This window comes from Poromitra crassiceps (genome assembly GCF_964638095.1).
Source record: "Poromitra crassiceps genome assembly, chromosome: 4".
Taxonomy (NCBI): Eukaryota; Metazoa; Chordata; class Actinopteri; order Beryciformes; family Melamphaidae; genus Poromitra; species Poromitra crassiceps.
In genome coordinates this window covers 24849369-24867134 of record NC_139626.1, presented here as the reverse complement: position 1 = coordinate 24867134, position 17766 = coordinate 24849369, and the positions used below count along the sequence as shown (strand labels likewise).

General features: G+C 43.2%; 2 protein-coding genes across 3 annotated transcripts; one reads left to right on the top strand and one right to left on the bottom strand.

The window, feature by feature from the left end:
* kif22 (kinesin family member 22) lies at nt 1-15204 on the bottom strand. The gene is made up of 13 exons (XM_083635583.1): nt 15069-15204; nt 14262-14472; nt 14006-14133; nt 13242-13387; nt 8457-8666; nt 7356-7746; nt 6768-6894; nt 5604-5733; nt 3250-3445; nt 1280-1374; nt 671-871; nt 427-486; nt 1-219 (listed from the first exon to the last, which is right to left on the bottom strand). The coding sequence occupies exons 2-13, from the start codon at nt 14444-14446 to the stop codon at nt 190-192; spliced, it is 1899 nt and encodes a 632-aa protein (XP_083491709.1). The 5' UTR covers nt 14447-14472; nt 15069-15204; the 3' UTR covers nt 1-189.
* A 453-nt stretch (nt 15205-15657) lies between these two features.
* pagr1 (PAXIP1 associated glutamate-rich protein 1) lies at nt 15658-17766 on the top strand. 2 transcript variants are annotated; one of them, XM_083634759.1, is made up of 5 exons: nt 15658-15794; nt 16071-16255; nt 16361-16694; nt 16806-16894; nt 17384-17766. In XM_083634759.1, exons 2-5 carry the CDS (start codon nt 16102-16104, stop codon nt 17617-17619), a joined length of 813 nt encoding a protein of 270 aa, XP_083490885.1. In that variant the 5' UTR covers nt 15658-15794; nt 16071-16101; the 3' UTR covers nt 17620-17766. The 2 variants fall into 2 exon arrangements, with proteins under 2 accessions (XP_083490885.1, XP_083490884.1); XM_083634758.1 differs by having other exon boundaries at nt 16068-16255.

The window sequence follows — 17766 nt, the reverse complement described above, 5'->3', positions numbered from 1 at the left end:
AGTGGAATAAAGAAGCAACTACAAAAACACAGCCAAAACAAAAAAGCAATGATAATTCATTAAAAAAAGATAATGAAAGCTTTAAGACAATATAAAACGTCATATCAAACAGTATCATTGGAAACGTGCACACAATTCAGATGAATTATGTAAAAACAAAAAGTGTGGAAAACGGAAAGAAGTGAAAGATCACTTCCCCACGGCACTCAGAATGTTTGTCTGAAAAGAAAGGAAACAAATTAATCAACATTAGCTTTCAATAACAGCAAGAGCATCAATGGAACACAAAACATGGCGGCTCACTGAAACTACTGTCCCCACTACAACTTATAAGCATCTTGTAATGGCACTCTTCCTTTATAAACTTTTTACACAAAGTGTAGAACATTTGTTGATAACGATTTCAATTGAGTCACACTAGCTTACCTTCAAAAAGGTAGAAAACCTTTTCTCTGTCATGCCCTCAACTCTAATCAGATCCTCCACCTGGAAAACAGAAAATCATCACATTTGAGTGAGTGAGTTCGACCAAATTAAGGGAAATGAAACCGAGAGAAAATAAATCCAGCAGACATATTGGGAGGGCGAGTTGCATGAGAAACAAGGGCTGGAGAGTAGAAAGTAAACCCTAAAGGAGAAGTCCAGCAAGCCTCATGTTTCCTCCACCAACCTTTGTGAAATGACCATGGATCTCCCTCCAGCCCAGGATGAGTTTAGCCTTCTTGTCGCCGATCTGCTGGAGGCCTTTGAGCTCCTTGAGGGAGCCTGTGTTGAGAACCTGAAGGATCTTCTGCCTTTTCTGCTCCAGCACCGAGCTGTCCAGCTGGCACTCCCAGTCCTTCACCGGTAGGTTCTCTTTGCCGTCTAGCTCCTGGAAGATAAACAAAACATGCATTATGAGCCTCTTGAGAGAGAAAATATATAGAATAAACTACACTCCCTGCCAAAAGTAGTTCGGTTGAGCTGAATAAAGTGGTATTTGAATAATACTTGGTTTAGCTAAAGGTAACATTTTGACCAGATTTAGACCCAAATAGGACATTCTACACAGATCTAGAAGATCAAAATGAAAATCACTGTTTCTGAAGCATTCACTCGATTTCTTGCCACACTGATCTTAAAAGGAGGAAACTTTGGCCTTATTAATTTGAATCTTGTAGTGAGTGTTGAGTCTAAAAACAAAACAAGACAAAAAATGATACTCCACTATATCAGCTCTCATCTGATGATCACACTTCTGCAAGGTGTCATGGTAAGCACACATAGCTTGGCTGCTGACCTGAACCTTGTCTGCAAGCTTCTTCTCTTTCTTCATGATGCAGACGGATTGTTTTTGAACTGCAAGTGGCTGAACTTGAGGCTGGAGCTGGGACACTGATGGGAGGGGTGAAAAGGGATAAGGCATAAGATTAAAAACACACTTAATTTCAAATCCATGTAATGCTACAGAGAACAATATGCAGGTGAAATAAATGTGTTGACCGTGCAAGAAAACCCCCCCCCCAAAAAAAAATATATATATAATATCTATATCTATATATATATTTTTTTAAATAAATAAATAAAATAATTATATATATATATATATATACGGTACTGTATATATATATTTTTCCATTTGGGGTTTTCTTATATATTTTATATATATATATTTATTAGGGTTTTTATTACATAAAAGTATATATTATATATATATATATATATATAGCTACGAATTATACACACATTTTTGCTGGGTGGAAAAACAAAACAGCATAATTTCAAAGCCAAATGCATGACAACACAAGTACCAAAAATAGTTCTCCAGCCCATTGGGAAAGCTGCTGAGGTATGCAAAAATAATTCCTCCTCATCGTCATTTGATACATTTTCTGTCTCCTGTATTGTAGGCTGAGCTCTTGTATCAGATCGCAGCCCATCAATAGTGCCAGTGATTCAACATGATGGAATCGGTGACCATCAGTCTTATAGGGGAATGTGGACAGTAGAGAAATAAACCTTTCCTGCCAGGATCGTTTCTTTACATAGCACTTCTATTCTTGGACAATGACATTTAAGGACACAACAATTTATTACACCTACTGTCTGGGTATTCTGCCTCCCACCTTTTACCATCATTCTAATTTCGTCTCGAGTTTTCAGTTGAATTCCTAAAGTTAAAAATGTCAAAATGTAATTTCATGGATGGGAACAGGATAACTGGGAATAAAAGCAAGAAACAATTTTAAATCTTTTGAAAAGCAAAGATGTGAGTTTTTGCTCATAAAAAAGGGTTAAGAAGGGTTTTGAAATTACCAAAAGAAAAAAGTTAAAATTACCAAAAGAAAAAAGTAAAAAAAAAACACCCAAAGTAAAGCGAGAAACATGCTTCAACGTCGCTTGACAAGAGGGTCATGGGGAGTTCCCAGCAAAATGAGTAAATTATGTGATTTCACTATGATTTCAATGACTAGAAGTTAGCCCAAGGAGAGAATGTAGTGCATATACTTGGCCATAGCTTTCACGTCAGCTGCATTGAGTCACATTTTAGGGGAGCTGCACGACGCCTACGCCGGCAGGCTCGCCAGCTGCGGCGTAGCCCTCGGCGTGTACTGCGAGGGCTTTGATGCCCGACCATGAATTTTGCTTAAGCGGTGGTAAGGAGGGGCAGTGTCTTCACATCACCGTATGGTACCGGGTCCACAGCCCTGGAACCTCGACAGAGGAGGTACTAGAAAAAGTAAGACTCAACCCGGGTTGTCCCCGGTTTTTGACCGGTGGAAAGCTACAATAAGTGAGTCGAGCCGGGTGGAGCTGCGCCAATACCAGCGGTGGAAATGGGCCATATATTAAGCACCTAATTCTGTGTGGCAATTCGGTACCGGTAGTAAAGGTACGTTTCAGTACCAAACCCTACTCTCCATATCATCGCTGTCTGGCGGAAACCTTGCATCTTCAAATTTGGTAATTTTTGTTTTATTTCATGAATGGATTTAGTGCATACTGCATACCCAAAAGTAACCTGTGAAAGTTTCGGGTACTTTGGACCAGCAAAATGTTTTATATTACTAGCTATTACTGTTGTTGTTACTATTAAACTATGTTAAAATGTGAATGTTTTTTCTTCCTTGTGAAAAATAGCTTTTTTGGATATACTGTACATGCTTTCAGCCTGACAGCATAGTCTACTCCTGATTGGTCCATGCTCTCATGCTACAAACGGACACGTCATGTATAGATGCAGCTGCATCAATGTAATTTCTAACTGACCCTGTAGGGGTTGGACCACAGCCTGCTGCTTTTTGGGTTTCATGGCAGTGGACTGCTTCCTTTGCAGAGGAGCCAGGTTACTGTTGAAGAGGGACTCTGGGCTGGAACTGGATGTCTCTCCCCTCAAATCATCACCTGACAGCCGATTCATCAGCATGGCCTTGCTCTCAAACTCCCTCTGCTTCTGTTTGAGCTCCTGCAAAGAAAGTTTGGCGAGAGTTGGCTCTCAAACATTCATGGAGAAGAGTTGAACATGTTGTGAACGATCAGAGAGACTAGCTGTAGTGCTGTACATTTCAACATGCCATCATAAATATGTTGAAATATTCCCTCTCCCCAGAGAGTAGCAAACACCATCCATGAGCTATACAGGCCGAGGGTTCATAGATCTTTTTAACAGTAACATTCAAGCACTTTGAGAGCACTAGTGTTGGGAGTACTTGAGAGAGACCGGTCTTGAGACCACATTTTGATGGTCTCGTCTCGGACTGGTCCTGCCTTGGTCTTGACTCAGTGCTCCACTGTGTTGAGCCTTTCTGAAGCTCAGTGATATGGAATTGCAGTGTTTCAGATCAAAGGATTGCCTTCTGTCAATGAGTATATACTGTACAGCCATTTGTATTTTACTAAAAATTCCTAAATTATTGTTTTTGTTTGTTAACAGTGCAATGGTGCAAAGGTTAAGCCATTTAGAGTCATGGGGCCCTATCTTCGCAAAAGCGGTAATTTAGCGTTTGCCCTCGTTTAACGCCGGCGCAATGCTAATTGGGGGCAGGCACGAGCGCATGCCTGTTATAATTTTTATGGGTCATAGGCGTGCCACATGCCAAAGCAGGCGTTTCAGCGCTAAAATGTGGGGATGGATGGCATTATCCTATCGTCAGCAGCGCACAATTACTTTGCACTAAGAGCTTTGAAAAGCACCTCTTAGCTGCGCTCTAGGCGCTAAAAGACTCGCTGCGCTTGATCGCACAATAATCTCCATGCTGCGCAGCTCAAAACGTCCTTGGCATGAGTCGTTACGAGACTGTTTTAATTGAGTCCACTGTAAATCCTCCAATCTTTTCTTTTGTCTCCCCCGTTACCCGCTGCAAACACGTTTGTATTGTCCCACCCGAGTCAACAAAATAACCTGAATTGCATCAAAACACAGATGTTTTTAACCGGTATATATGATGTGATGGTGTCGTTATGAGATAGGGATAATATATACAGTCAATAGGCCCACACACACACACATATATATATATATATATATATATATATATATATATATTCAAATTCAAGCATGTTCCTAGCCTTGAAACCCTAATGGTTAAAATCTAGCATTTTCATACAGACCCTGGATACACCTTATTTTTGAATGCCCCGCTGTACAAATAATTGTGGGTACAAGTTCCGGTTTATTGTTGCAGCTTATCATTTCCTAAAACGGTATTCTACTTGATTTGAAAAGATGGCCGCCTACACTCCCTTGTACCCTGGCTGAATTGAACATAACTTGGCCAATAAGTATGTAACATACCAAATAAAACAAACAGTAATGTCTTTATTTGATGTAGAATGCAGAGGACATGTAACTGTTTCGTTAAAACTCGCATTCCAGGAATACTGTATTTACTGCGCTGCTCTAAAATAACGTTAGTGGCGTGCGGCTCAGAGAGCCTGTTCATCCTAGAAGCCACTCGCTTTGCGCCACAACACAAGCGATTTGGGGGTGCAACACACCAGGATTGGCCAATGCCAACGCCCAGAACTGTCGAATCAAATCATCGACAGAGACGCTATGGCCCGCCTCCCAGTAGAGAGATAGAACGTTAGAAATATAGCCAGCCACGTTATAAACAACTAACCAACGCTGACGGGTCCGTATGGAAACGGTTTTGCCCGAAATGGTTAAAAGTTATATCAATTTGGTCATTCAGTGTTTTACTGCCATGTAACATAACTAACTAGCGGCTAATATTAGCCACAGTAGGCAATTACCCATGAATGCACTGCGCTCATAAAGGGATATTCATTGACGAGATTTTTGCCCAGCTGGGCCCGATTAGTGATTTGCTCCGTTCGCCCAGACGGGTGTCAAGCTGTCCGCAACAAGGCTGGGAGGATCACACCGGAAGAAAAACCCAGAGGCATCATGGCCACTAGAAATAAGGTGGATAGTATCCACACCATAACTGATTAAAAGGAGAGAGAAATATATAATATAATTTGTATTCCCAACTTTTAATAGTGCAGCCTCACTCAAATCTCCACAACTGTTATATTTGCACTCAAATCACACCGAGCTAATGTCAGTTTGTCATCCACTACTTTCAAACAATCACGTTCAGGTGTACCAGTCTCTTCACCTGAATCTCCTTGCGAGACTGAGCCAACTCTTTCAGCATATCGAGTCTATCTTTGTCAGTCCCCTGGCAGTCCACCATCATCAGCTTCTCCAGAGCCATTAGCCTGTCCATCAGCGACGGGTCTGATGGACTGAGACACACACGCACACACACACACACACACAGAAGAGAAAATTGGGTTAACTACAGAGACGGAAGTGGGAAGACAGCACGGTCAGTGGGGCGGGGCTTGGAAATTAATTTTGGGGCAAAGTCAGATCAACCACTCTGAAAAAATACATAGTAGAATTATCAGACTAGCAGATAGCCAAAGCACCTGACAACAGACAGCTAGAAAAAGCACTGCTCATCTCTATCCCAACGAGATACCAGTAGGCACCACAGCTTTAGCTAATGGCACTGTTGCAGGGAGACACTTGCTTTAAGCACCAGCCACCAAATCCTGGCCTACCGCTCTGAGGCCATGACCTGTTGTTTTATGGGTGGGGCAAAGAAAAAGGAATTTGCATGCAAAGAAAAGACATTTCTATCTCTGCCTAAAGCAGGGTTGGGCAACTGGCCGCCCCAGACCTCACTCCGTGTGGAAATTAAAAGGCGGACGTTTTTGGTTAGGTTAGACCACCCAAATCTGTGTTTTTATTTTACTGTACATCCCAGAACATGGCGCTAATGGCGTTAGCATTGTGCATCCACATACTGATTAACGTTAGTATTTGAGCCAACGCTAATGTATCAAACTATATCCAGGATGCACATTGCACATGCAACATTACTAATCTGATTAATATGACATATTTGGGTGATGTACCCCATCAAATTGCTGTAGCGGGCTGTTTTAAAGCTAGAGCAAAGTTTCTGGTGTCATCTGAATGGAAGAATTAGTCAATTTGAATATGAAAAATATAAATGTTGGTATAATAAACTGTGATTACGAGTCCTTTTCATGTAATTAGTAGCTATAATTGGGAGCGATGGTGTTACAGTAGGCTACAGGTGAAAGGCCCCCAATCTGGCCCTCTGGTAGCGAGGACATTTTTTTATGGCCCTCTCTATCATCAAAGTTGCCCATCCCTGGCCTAAAGCTCCCACATAATGTCACAGTTATTACTCTGATTAACCACACGGCTGAGAAACGAGTCACGCAGTCCGTGTGCGATCTCCAACCTGGTTGGGAGTGCTGGGGGCAAGACGCTCTCCCGCTCAGTTTTCTTCTCGTCTTTCTGCCTCTTTTTCTGTGGCTCGGCGCCGGCAGCAGAGCCCCCTGCCTTGTGGTCCTCTCTGGTCCGCTTCACTGGAGAAAGGCGGCAGTGGGGAAATGAACAGTTTAGTATTCAGTGCAGCAGCAGGACTTGAGAGGTTCTCTCTAGAGCGTAAAGCTATTCAGATGAAAATGACATAGCATCAGTCAAGGTTGCATTGCAGTGCTTGAATAAAAGCCAAAGGCAGAACAGTAAAAATCTTAACCCATCACAGACGCAATCAAGACGATAACAAAACAAAATTAATAGAAGTCTTCATTAGATAGTTCATTAGAAGGAGTGTCTAAAAAAAACTGGGAAAAAAACACCCCATTGGCCTTTAGTCAAATCCTGCCAGTTTCCTCTTATGTCTCACCACCTATGTTTCCCTCTCTACTTTCCAGCTCTTTGTAAAAAACTTGTTTAAACATTCAATGAATAAAACATCAAACTTGGTTGAGGGATGATGTGGTTCTTCACCCTGAATCCCAACACAAACACCTCTTTAGCTCACCTTGCAGCACCGACACAGTTTCGCGGACAAAGGGCTTGTTCACGATCAGCTTGGACTTGGCGGCAAAGTTGAGCGCAGTGAAGGTGTCAAAGTAGTACTTGTACTCGGGCGCGATGTTGGTGATCATGACAGAGTGCGCTGAGCCGCCCAAAGAGTCCTGCAGCAGCCGCGTCAGCTTACTGTCTCTGTACGGCACGCGGCCGCCAGTGCCGCTGTTGAGCGAGTCAACCACTTTGCTGAGGGTGAAGAGGGACAGGTTGATGGCACCGCTTTCCTTCAGTCGGATGCCCTGGTTGCCTGTGCGGCGGTTGTCCTCGGACCCGGCCAGATCCACCAGGTACAGCTTGCCAGTCTGCTGGCGATGCGGCAGGGAGCGCTGGGTCCGCACCACCTGGGCAGAGGTGGTCAGTGTGTTTGAGTGTGGAGGTGGTCAGGCAGGGAGAGTCGAAGGTGATGGGAGGTTAGATGAGCTTTCCTGACCTGATCCATTTCATGATACTTGAATGTTTGATGTGTTTAACAGAACATAACCGTAAATTTGCTTTATATCATGAGAAAATGATGAGTCATAACCCAACTTTGATCTTCTGACTGCACCCCCCCCCCCCCCCCCCAAAAAAGTTATTTAATCTATACAAAGCAGGAAAACATCTTTAAATTGTGATACATGCATGCATTAGGTTTACGATAAACTGACCCATATTCAGTCTTTAGAGACAGACTAGGAATGAGAACAGTGTAGGAAAGTAAGAACAAAAGTAGACAGTTTGTATCTCTCCAAGTTATCCCAAAAGCCCAGCAGCAGCCAGCAGGAAGAGTTGCAGAGAGCCGTGTTGTTTTTAGCACCAGCTACCAAATCCTGGCCTACTGCACCAAGGCCACAACCTGTTTAAGATGCTGTCTGCCTACCATAACAAGTCAAACATGGTACATACAGCAATTAATGTACCGGTAATCAAAATATAAATGCCCAAAACGGGCCAGTTCAAGCTTTAGTTAATGACAGATAAAAGTACATCTTAAAGAGTATTTAAGAGATTTAAGAGTAACGAAACACACAAATTCCCCATTCACAGAGCTAAATCGGACAACGCATCAAACCTTGATGAGGAGGATGGCGTGGCTACGACTGGAGCGCTGGTTCAACTTGGTGGAGGCAGTGGTGCGGTTGAGGCTGGCAGGGACAAAGTGTCTGTCGAATTCGGAGAAGGAGGAGAGCGGTGTGTGCGTGAGGCCCGGGATAAGAATGTTCTTGTCCTTGTCTTCTCGGATGGGCAGGTCCTGGGAGCCGGGCGACAGGAGATCTAGCACCTGGAAGTGGGAAAGAGGGAGAGAATGACTGACAGCACATCATCTGCCAAGGATGCAGACATCTTTTGTGTTGTAGATTTAATTCTATTTAGCACAGTGCCGTGAAATGGAAGTTAGTTGCAGACACTACTAGCCAAAAGCTGCTTCCTTTTGTCTGTGTGGTAACATGTTTGTGATTTGGAAATTGCAGTGACAAATACTGCCATTTCCATTCAATTAAAGGGGGACTAACCCCCTAGATATGTATTAGAACAGTGATTTGAAAATACCTATGGAAAAAACCAAGAAATGACATATGCTCTTGTCTATACTGGACTCTTTGGCTGTGTTGAAGTCCAGATTTTTTTTCGGAAATCGACGCCATTACAGTTTGCCTATTGCCTCAAAAATAATTTATTTGAGAGGGGCCATATCTGTATAATTATCAACAACTAGCCAACGCTGGTGGCCTGTTTGGAAAGAGCTTTGCTCAAAATGGTTGAAAGTTATATCAATTTGGTAATTCAGTGGCGAACTAGAAATTTAATTATTTTTCTGCATGTAACTCTGGCAGTGTGTTCAACTACGTTACGAGAGCAAAGTGGCATGGGCTCGTTACAGCAGCACACCGCACAATACGACAAACCCCCCGTTCTGGGGTAACACAATGCGAGATTTCTCTACGTCATTCCCTCGTCCAAGTTGCCATATAGTCCCTTTTTCATTTTAGTTTGGGGGCTTTTCGTGATTCTTGTTAAAAGTTGTGCAAAAGTTTTTTCCTCTCAGCGCAGTGCAGGCTGCCTGCGCCTCCTCCCTCCTGCCAGACCCCGGCTGGGGAAACAGCCTGCTGCATGCATGGGGCGCTTGTAACCTCACGGAGCAACAAACAAACAGACAGAAATAGCTGGTGTGCGATTTAGAGAATACAGTCTGAGATTGGGTACAGGATTGAGGGAATCCCGCATCTGTTTGCGAAGGTGCGACTGGACAGGACGCTTTTCACAGACAGGCACAGTAGTCGGAGCGAGGCGAGTGTCTCTCAGGGCACAGCTGCAGATCTTTCCTCCTCCCGTTCCGCGCATTCAGTCTGTCCAAAATCATTACCGATATAATCTCAGTAGGAGGGATGCAGGGAAATGATAGTAGCCGATGTGTTTAGAGAAGCTTTGTCACGTTGTCACGTCGTAGTATAGCGTTATATTTTACATGTGCGCTAAACTGCGACCATATTTGTTTGCGGAAATATCAGACTGCTCTCTCTACTCTCAGAGCACAGAGAGCTCTGCTCTGCTGCGCGCGCCCGCGGAGCTTGGAGCTAGTGCATGAGGTTTACAGTACGACTCTCTCCCGCATGCCTGGGCTGGAGACAGGCCAGCTGCTTCCAACTCGGACTGATAATATATACATCATCATTCGAGCTTATTCGGGTAAGATATTAATAAAGTAGTGACACATTCAGCGGGAAACTAACTATAATTAAGACATGTGCCAACTTTGACAACGTTTGGTTCAGTATTTTAAGAGCAAACTTCAATAAGAATAGGCTTGGAGTTCTGAGGAGCCAAAATGGTACAGAGGGGGTAGGGGAGTAATTATCTTGAAATCCCATCGTCTTTGGGGGCACTGTGACGTCAGTGTGCCCCTAATCTCCCATTCATTTGAGAAAAAAAAAAAAAGCAGTGTTCGACCCGTAGAGGGCGCTTATGCCAGTTATGCTGCTGAAAAATGATACAAATGGTAAAATGGCAACAGTTTGGTGTCAAATGTGGAAATTCTGACCAGAATTCTTCACACATCACCCCCAAAGTCATATATATTGGTTAAAAGCTGAAAAAAAGTGTTTTGGAGGTTAGTTCTCCTTTAACTGTTTGGGCCTAGTTGTTTAGTAAAGTCATACAATATGGAAGTCCGCGTGGCAGCTCCAAGGTAAAAATGCTCTACCGAAGTGACATCTTGGTTAAAGCAGGCGATTAACCATAGCTAGACGCAGGGTTCCCACACCTTCCTCAACATCAAATTCAAGGACCCAACAGGGCACATAGTTTGAGACACTGATCAAGGTTAACTCATTGAGTGCCAGCCACTTTTGGAGAACGGACGCTCCCAGTGCCAGAGTTTTCAGAGCGTTTTCAGTGATTTCTCGAGGCCCACAGAATATTGTGTGATATTACTATGTAAACACCGAACACGCAAAAAGAACAAGGAGACTCTATTGTATCATCAGCAAAAAAAAGTTTATTGATACCATTTTCCGTTCTTTAGTTATGAGCCGGAGAAGATAGGTCAAAAACAGCAAAAATATGCTTTTCTATCAGGAAGCTGAGATATTCAGCCTTTTGTGAAATGCATTATTTCAAGCACATTCACTGACTCTAGCTAATATTTTTTTGATGATGTGACCTGGTTTAGTTCTGTGGTGCATGCGTGCCCCACCCCCCTGTCCCCCCCTCTCCCCGCCTCTCCCCGAGTCAGCTGTAAACTCCTCCCCACACGCACAAAGTCTATTCGGAGCCTCTGTTTTTGTGCCGCGCGGCTCCTGGCAGCTCACAGCAGCAATGAGGAAATGCCCAATGCGACTGCAGGTAAGGGTTGGCCCTTCGGCGTTGGGTGCTGCGTTTCTGGTGTGTTGAGAAACTATCTATGCAGACAGACAGACAGGCAGAGGAGCTGCAGTTGTGTGCGCGGATTGATTGCTGTTGGCAAGCAGCCCAGAGCCATCATGTAGATGGCTCTGGGCTGCTTGCCAACAGCAATCAATCTGCGCAGCATGAGCGCGGTTTGTCTTTTGATCACGGCTTTGTCAGGCTGTATTTCTGTAATCTGGAGAGCACTGTCGCCACCTAAGGGTTCTGTAAAATAGGTTATAGACCTCCAATAGCTACTATAGTTGTACAGGAGCTGCGGAAGGCTTTGATCGACGTCCCACCGTCAAAAAACGCATTGGACGTCAAAGGACGTCCGTGGCACTCTACGTCACTATTTAATTGGACGTCGAAGGACGTCCATGGCACTCAATGAGTTAATTACTGTCACAACAACAATATTTTTTTATGATGAGAACTAGCAGAAGCTCACAGACAAATAAAAATAGAGAAGTTGAATGCGTGCTGAACTGAACTGTGCTGTGTTAGTGACGGTAGACTATGTGGTCTCTTAACTGTGCTGTGTTAGTGATGGTAGACTATGTGGTCTCTGAACTGTGCTGTGTTAGTGACGGTAGACTATGTGCTCTCTTAACTGTGCTGTGTTAGTGACGGTAGACTATGTGCTCTCTTAACTGTGCTGTGTTAGTGATGGTAGACTATGTGCTCTCTTAACTGTGCTGTGTTAGTGACGGTAGACTATGTGCTCTCTTAACTGTGCTGTGTTAGTGACGGTAGACTATGTGCTCTCTTAACTGTGCTGTGTTAGTGATGGTAGACTATGTGCTCTCTTAACTGTGCTGTGTTAGTGACGGTAGACTATGTGCTCTCTTAACTGTGCTGTGTTAGTGACGGTAGACTATGTGCTCTCTTAACTGTGCTGTGTTAGTGACAGTAGACTATGTGGTCTCTTACCTGTGCTGTGTTAGTGATGGTAGACTATGTGGTCTCTTAACTGTGCTGTGTTAGTGACGGTAGACTATGTGCTCTCTTAACTGTGCTGTGTTAGTGACGGTAGACTATGTGCTCTCTTAACTGTGCTGTGTTAGTGACGGTAGACTATGTGGTCTCTTGCCTTCTCAGCACAGCAACAAAATATACTGTGGAGACGTGTTACCCTAAATTCAAGCGCTTTCAAGGACCCATGTCTATTTTGTTTTTAGTGTGGATGTCACTTGACTACTAGTTTTTAGTTCTTTTTACCATCATGCTCAGGGACTACAGAATTAAATTTTGCTCTCTCACTAACTCTGGTGCATTTACATGGATGTGGAAACTGACATGTTGATTAATGTACACTGTCCAGTCCAGTGTCCCTGGGGACAACTATTGCCAAGAAACTCATTCTGAAGGAATGGAAATCCCCCTCTTCACCTTCTTTTCAATTGTGGTTGACGGACATGACCTCTGTGATATGGATGGAGAGACTTAGGTTCCTGAGGACCAACTCACTTAAAAAATTCTCGGGCATCTGGGACCCGTTCCTGGCCTGCCTTGATGAGGTTAGGGGCGACGGGTGATTCGCCTGGTTGGTTTCTCATGGACCCCTTGCGTGGGATCCCTTGCACAATATCTCTTATAAGTACATAAGCACCTTAAGCGGCTTGTAGCACCACATTGTAATATTGAATGTTGATGTTTTTTGTGTGTGTGTGCGTGTGTGTCTCCAAGCCAGTTCATGTGTTTTGTTCATGTACTGTTCAGAAAAAAATAAAAATATATTGGGGAGGGGGGGGGGGGGGGGGGGGTACACTGCCCCTGGTAAATTAATTAATTAATGTTCACAAACTTTTTAGGCCTTGATTTGTTTTTATTCACGAACTTTCAAGGATTTTAAGGACCCGTGGGAACGCTGTAGAAAAGGAAAGCACAAGCCCAAATAAAATGTGAATACGAGGTTCACTAGACCGACCAAGTTCATATCTTGGCTCATACTACACTGGCTATGGCCAACCTTCTCATTGTAGATCTCCAGGTAAGACATGGCAGTACTGTAGTCCCATTCATCCTCCTTAGCTTCGACCAGGTTGAAGACCTCACGAACGGCCAATGGGATCATGCCTGGCTGCTCTGGAGTGCCCAACATGGTGTGGGTCTTACCTATGGAGGAGGAGAGGAAAAGACAGGAAAAAGAATGTGACTTAGGACATGGGCCACTGGTGTAGAAAGTGCCCAACATTAAGTGCCCCCACATTTGCGAAATCAGTAGAAAATAATCGCAGGCCACAAGTAGTAGAGAGAAGAAGAAAAAAACATACTTATTTAAAATAGCTTTAAAAGTGATAATCCACAACATGTTGATATAAACAAATGGTGGGCACTACATCGGTGGATGAGTTGTATCTCTCAAAGTTATCCCAAAAGCCCAGCAGCAGCCAGTAGAAAGAATTGCAGAGAGCCGTATTTTTAGCACCAGCTACCAAATCCTGGACTACTGCACGAAGGCCACGACACATTTAAGATGCTGTCAGCCTACCATAACAAGTCTAACATAGTTTAAATTGGAACTTAGTTAATCCAAATATCCATGTTCAAGCATTAGTTACATCATGATAGATAAAAGTACAACTTAAGCGTACTTTGACAACAACACACAAAGAAATGTTGCTTTAACATACCATGTTGGAAATAAGTGTTTACACTTTCACATGTTTCATCCCTTGGATTGTGTTGTGTTTTATAATCCACAATAAATCAAAATCAATTCAAAAATCATACCAGCTCCTGTGGGCCCATAGGCAAAGACACTGGAATTCTGTCCACTCAGTATGTGGGGTAGAATGGGCTTCACTGATGAGAGGAAAACCTCTTGCTGTGTCGTTTGCTCACCGTGGAAAACATCAAAACTGAAACAACATGCATAGCATTTTAGGATTAACTGGTAGACAATAAAGGAAGCATGAAACAAATTCAAGCATGTCATAAAATAAATAAATAAAAGATGAGAAGATGTAGTTAAGCTGAAGACACTGACTGGTATTTGACCGTTTCTGTGGCATTCCTATGGTTGATTATCTCCAGGTTCTGGGAGTCCAGACCTCTGACACAGGGTCCCTGAGTTTCGCCCTTCTCGTCCATGTAGGGTCTCAGACGAACAGTTACCTGAACCCTGGACGTCTTCTTACTGCCTCCCTCTGGTGCAGTCGCACGCTGAGCCATGTCTGAATTCAGGTAAAGGGGTGTCCCTGGATGGTAGACAAAAGAGAGAGATAAATGAAAATCCCTTATTAGAGCCTTTATTGAAATTTTAACAGTTCTTTACAAACATATTATGGCATGGTACAATATTAAACACTTATCTTCCGGACAACAGACAAGCTTCATGTAACGTTAAGTTAGGCCTACACTGTAACGTTACCCAATAAAGTGTCAATTTTACAGTGTGTAACGTACATCTCACACAATTTAAATATCCATAACCGGCGCGCAGGTCGCCCCAAAACAAATATCGCTAAGTTAGCGCTAGTTATCCTAACTGTTACTCAGAGATGCAAACTCATTGAGAGTGAAAAACGTGACAGATGTACCAGGGCAGACACTACAAACCACTACAAATTATCCTATTTTGGGGTGAAAAAGGTGACTGTCACCGAAAGGTGACTAGTTTGCCTCCCTACTAACGCTACTAGTAAGCCATCACTAAGGTTATATTAACGCTAGATAGCTATTGTTTGCTAATAGAAAGCTAACGTTAGCGTTGACACTCACTTCCGAATGTAGCAGTATGTGTCGCTATTACGTTGGCGAGAAATGGATTAGAAAATGTTTCCTTTGAACTCACCGGTATTAGCGGGCTCTTAGCGTTAATGCAAACAATTTAGTCGGCTGCCATTCATAGATTGTTCTCCAAATTTGGTCGTATCTAGCTAAGCTACACCACGAACGCTATCCTTCCCCCTTTTAACAATGGCGGTGGAGATGCTTCTTCTCAAACAACAACCGTGAAAACTTTTCAAATCATGAGCGCTGAAACGGAAACGAGAATTACCCAATCAGGACTCGCTCAAACGCTGGCGCCTATATGACGTCCAATGTTTATTTTCTTCTCTTTAAGAAAACGACCAAACTGTACTCAAACGTTAAAAAATACACCTTAATACTCTATAAACCAATATTATACATTTTAACAATCTAAAATAAGCAATTCATGAGGATCCCCGCCCAACACCCGATTTACGTCCGCTTGAGTGCTGCACAGGAAGTCATGCCAAACACAGATCTCTAGACGCAAGTTGACTACTGCAGCTTGCCAGCTCATCTGTCGTGCCGTCGTTTGACTATCCACATGATGGATAATCGATGGATAATCGGTGGAAGCATACATTCAGCGATCCGCGCAGATCGCCACACAATTCTCCTCCAGTCCAAAATGGCGCTATGTTTACGTCTGTGTTCTTGGATTATTCCTAGCAAGTCGCATGGAGAGTTTTGCTGATTTTATTCGGTGGGGAAGATAATCTGACATTACATTTACAACAACACTGATCTACGATACACTGGACAATCGGTAAATATAACTTGGACAGTGTTACTACGTATTTGCTGTTTAGAAATAGAGCTAGGCCTAACGTTACTTTAGCTAACGCTAGTTAAGTTAAATAACCACATTTCATGTGATACGTGGCTAACGATTACTCAACTAGCTAATGATAGGCTTTTCTGTCACACTGAGATAAAGCTAACGTTAGTAGCTCACGAATTGCAACATTCACAAAAATAAAGACTTCTATACATACAATCAGTGTTGTTGTAACTACTAAGATGCATTTCTTCTATTCAGCAGACTGGCTATAAAGCCAACAGCAAGAGGAAGGATGCAGGATGAGGCCGCAGACTCTATGCTGAGGGAGGGGATAGAGGCACTGGGTGTGAGGGACACAGAGAAAACTGTCGCAGTGAAAGAGGAAGATGGCAATAAACAGCAACAGACAGCTGCAACTGAAGATGACACATCCAAGGATGCAAAAGGTAGTAGCAACAGAATTCAGTCCACTAATGCTGTGTTCCCATTATTCATATTCCTGGCTGTCAGTCAAAAGCTTTAATTAAACTGACTTTTTGCCACTTTCTCAGATGAGGACAGAGGTGCAATGGAAGGACAGGAGCACAAGGAGGACACTCGAGCAGACACAGTCATGGATGGTGGAGAAGGAAAGCAGGCGATGGAAGAGGACGGGGAATGGGAGCTTGCGTACAGCGACGAGGAAATTGATGACGCAAAAATGTGGATGCCGCCACCTGCTGAGATAAAAAGACTCTATGAGCTCCTTGCTAAAGGAGAGATGCTGGAACTGAACTTTGTGCCCCTTCCCCGGAGGCCCCCCACGCCCGAGCGGACCCCCTCACCAGAAAGAGACGATGAGGAAGAGGCGGCAAAAGAAAGGGAGAGGGAGGAGAGAGAGCGCAAGTGAGTGTTATTGACGCTTTATTGCAGAAGGCCTTTTTTTTTCAATCATTTCAGTAACGTGGATCTGGCTTGGTTCTTGAAATAGATTATTTATTTTATTTTTTTCCCCAGGCCTCCGACTCCAACAGAGTTTGACTTTGATGAGGAGCAAATGCAAGCCACTCCGAAAAATGCCTTCATCAACAGGCGCAGAACACCAGGTATGACAGACAGAAAGCCCTGGGATTTGACAGTTTTCAGATATGATGATGACTTATACTTGCAACCCATTAGCTAAATAACTTCCGTGCATGTTCACTTTACTTCAGCGTTGGTTTTCATGATCATATCAAGTAGTAGTCACTAGTAAAAGTGATGGGTGGGTAGGTAGTAGGGTTGCACAATTAATCGTAGAAATCAAATAAAATGTGAAAATCACAACATGAATTACTTCAATTTCCAGGCTGCAATAATTTTTTATCAGAGTGATGGCTGCTCAAAATGGATTCCTAAACATCCTTTATATAATAAAAATGAGCAAGTGGGCAATATCTGTCTGTCTGCTGTCTGTCTGTTTCAATTTTTCAAAAATCTAAAATATAGAAAAGTCTGTTCACTGTGTATATTTAGAAACATAATTACAATATGATTATTTGTCAATTGTTGGCTATTGTGAAGTCAAGTTGACGTATTTCTTCCTTCTGTTCTAGGATCTTCAGCCCGGTCCTCTGTGAAAAGAGAAGCCCGGCTGGACAAGGTGCTGTCTGACATGAAGCGCCACCGGAAGATGGAGGAGCAAATCCGGCGTACGGGGCGAGATCTCTTCAAGAGTGAGAAGAAGCTGGAGGAGGCACTGTCTCCCAACAGCCAGAAAGAACGGGAGAAGGAGAGGGAGCGGGACAGCAACCCCAATACCATCTTCTCCCCGAGGCAAAGGAGATACTGAAGTAGAAAAGAGAAATGAGGACTTTACTTTACCCAGAGGGAACTAAGGCCAAGAGCGTTCAGAGGCTTTCTAAAAACTTGAATTTTATATGTAAATTGACTTTTGTATGTTTTCTATGTGTTTTGTATTATCGTAATAAACATTTTA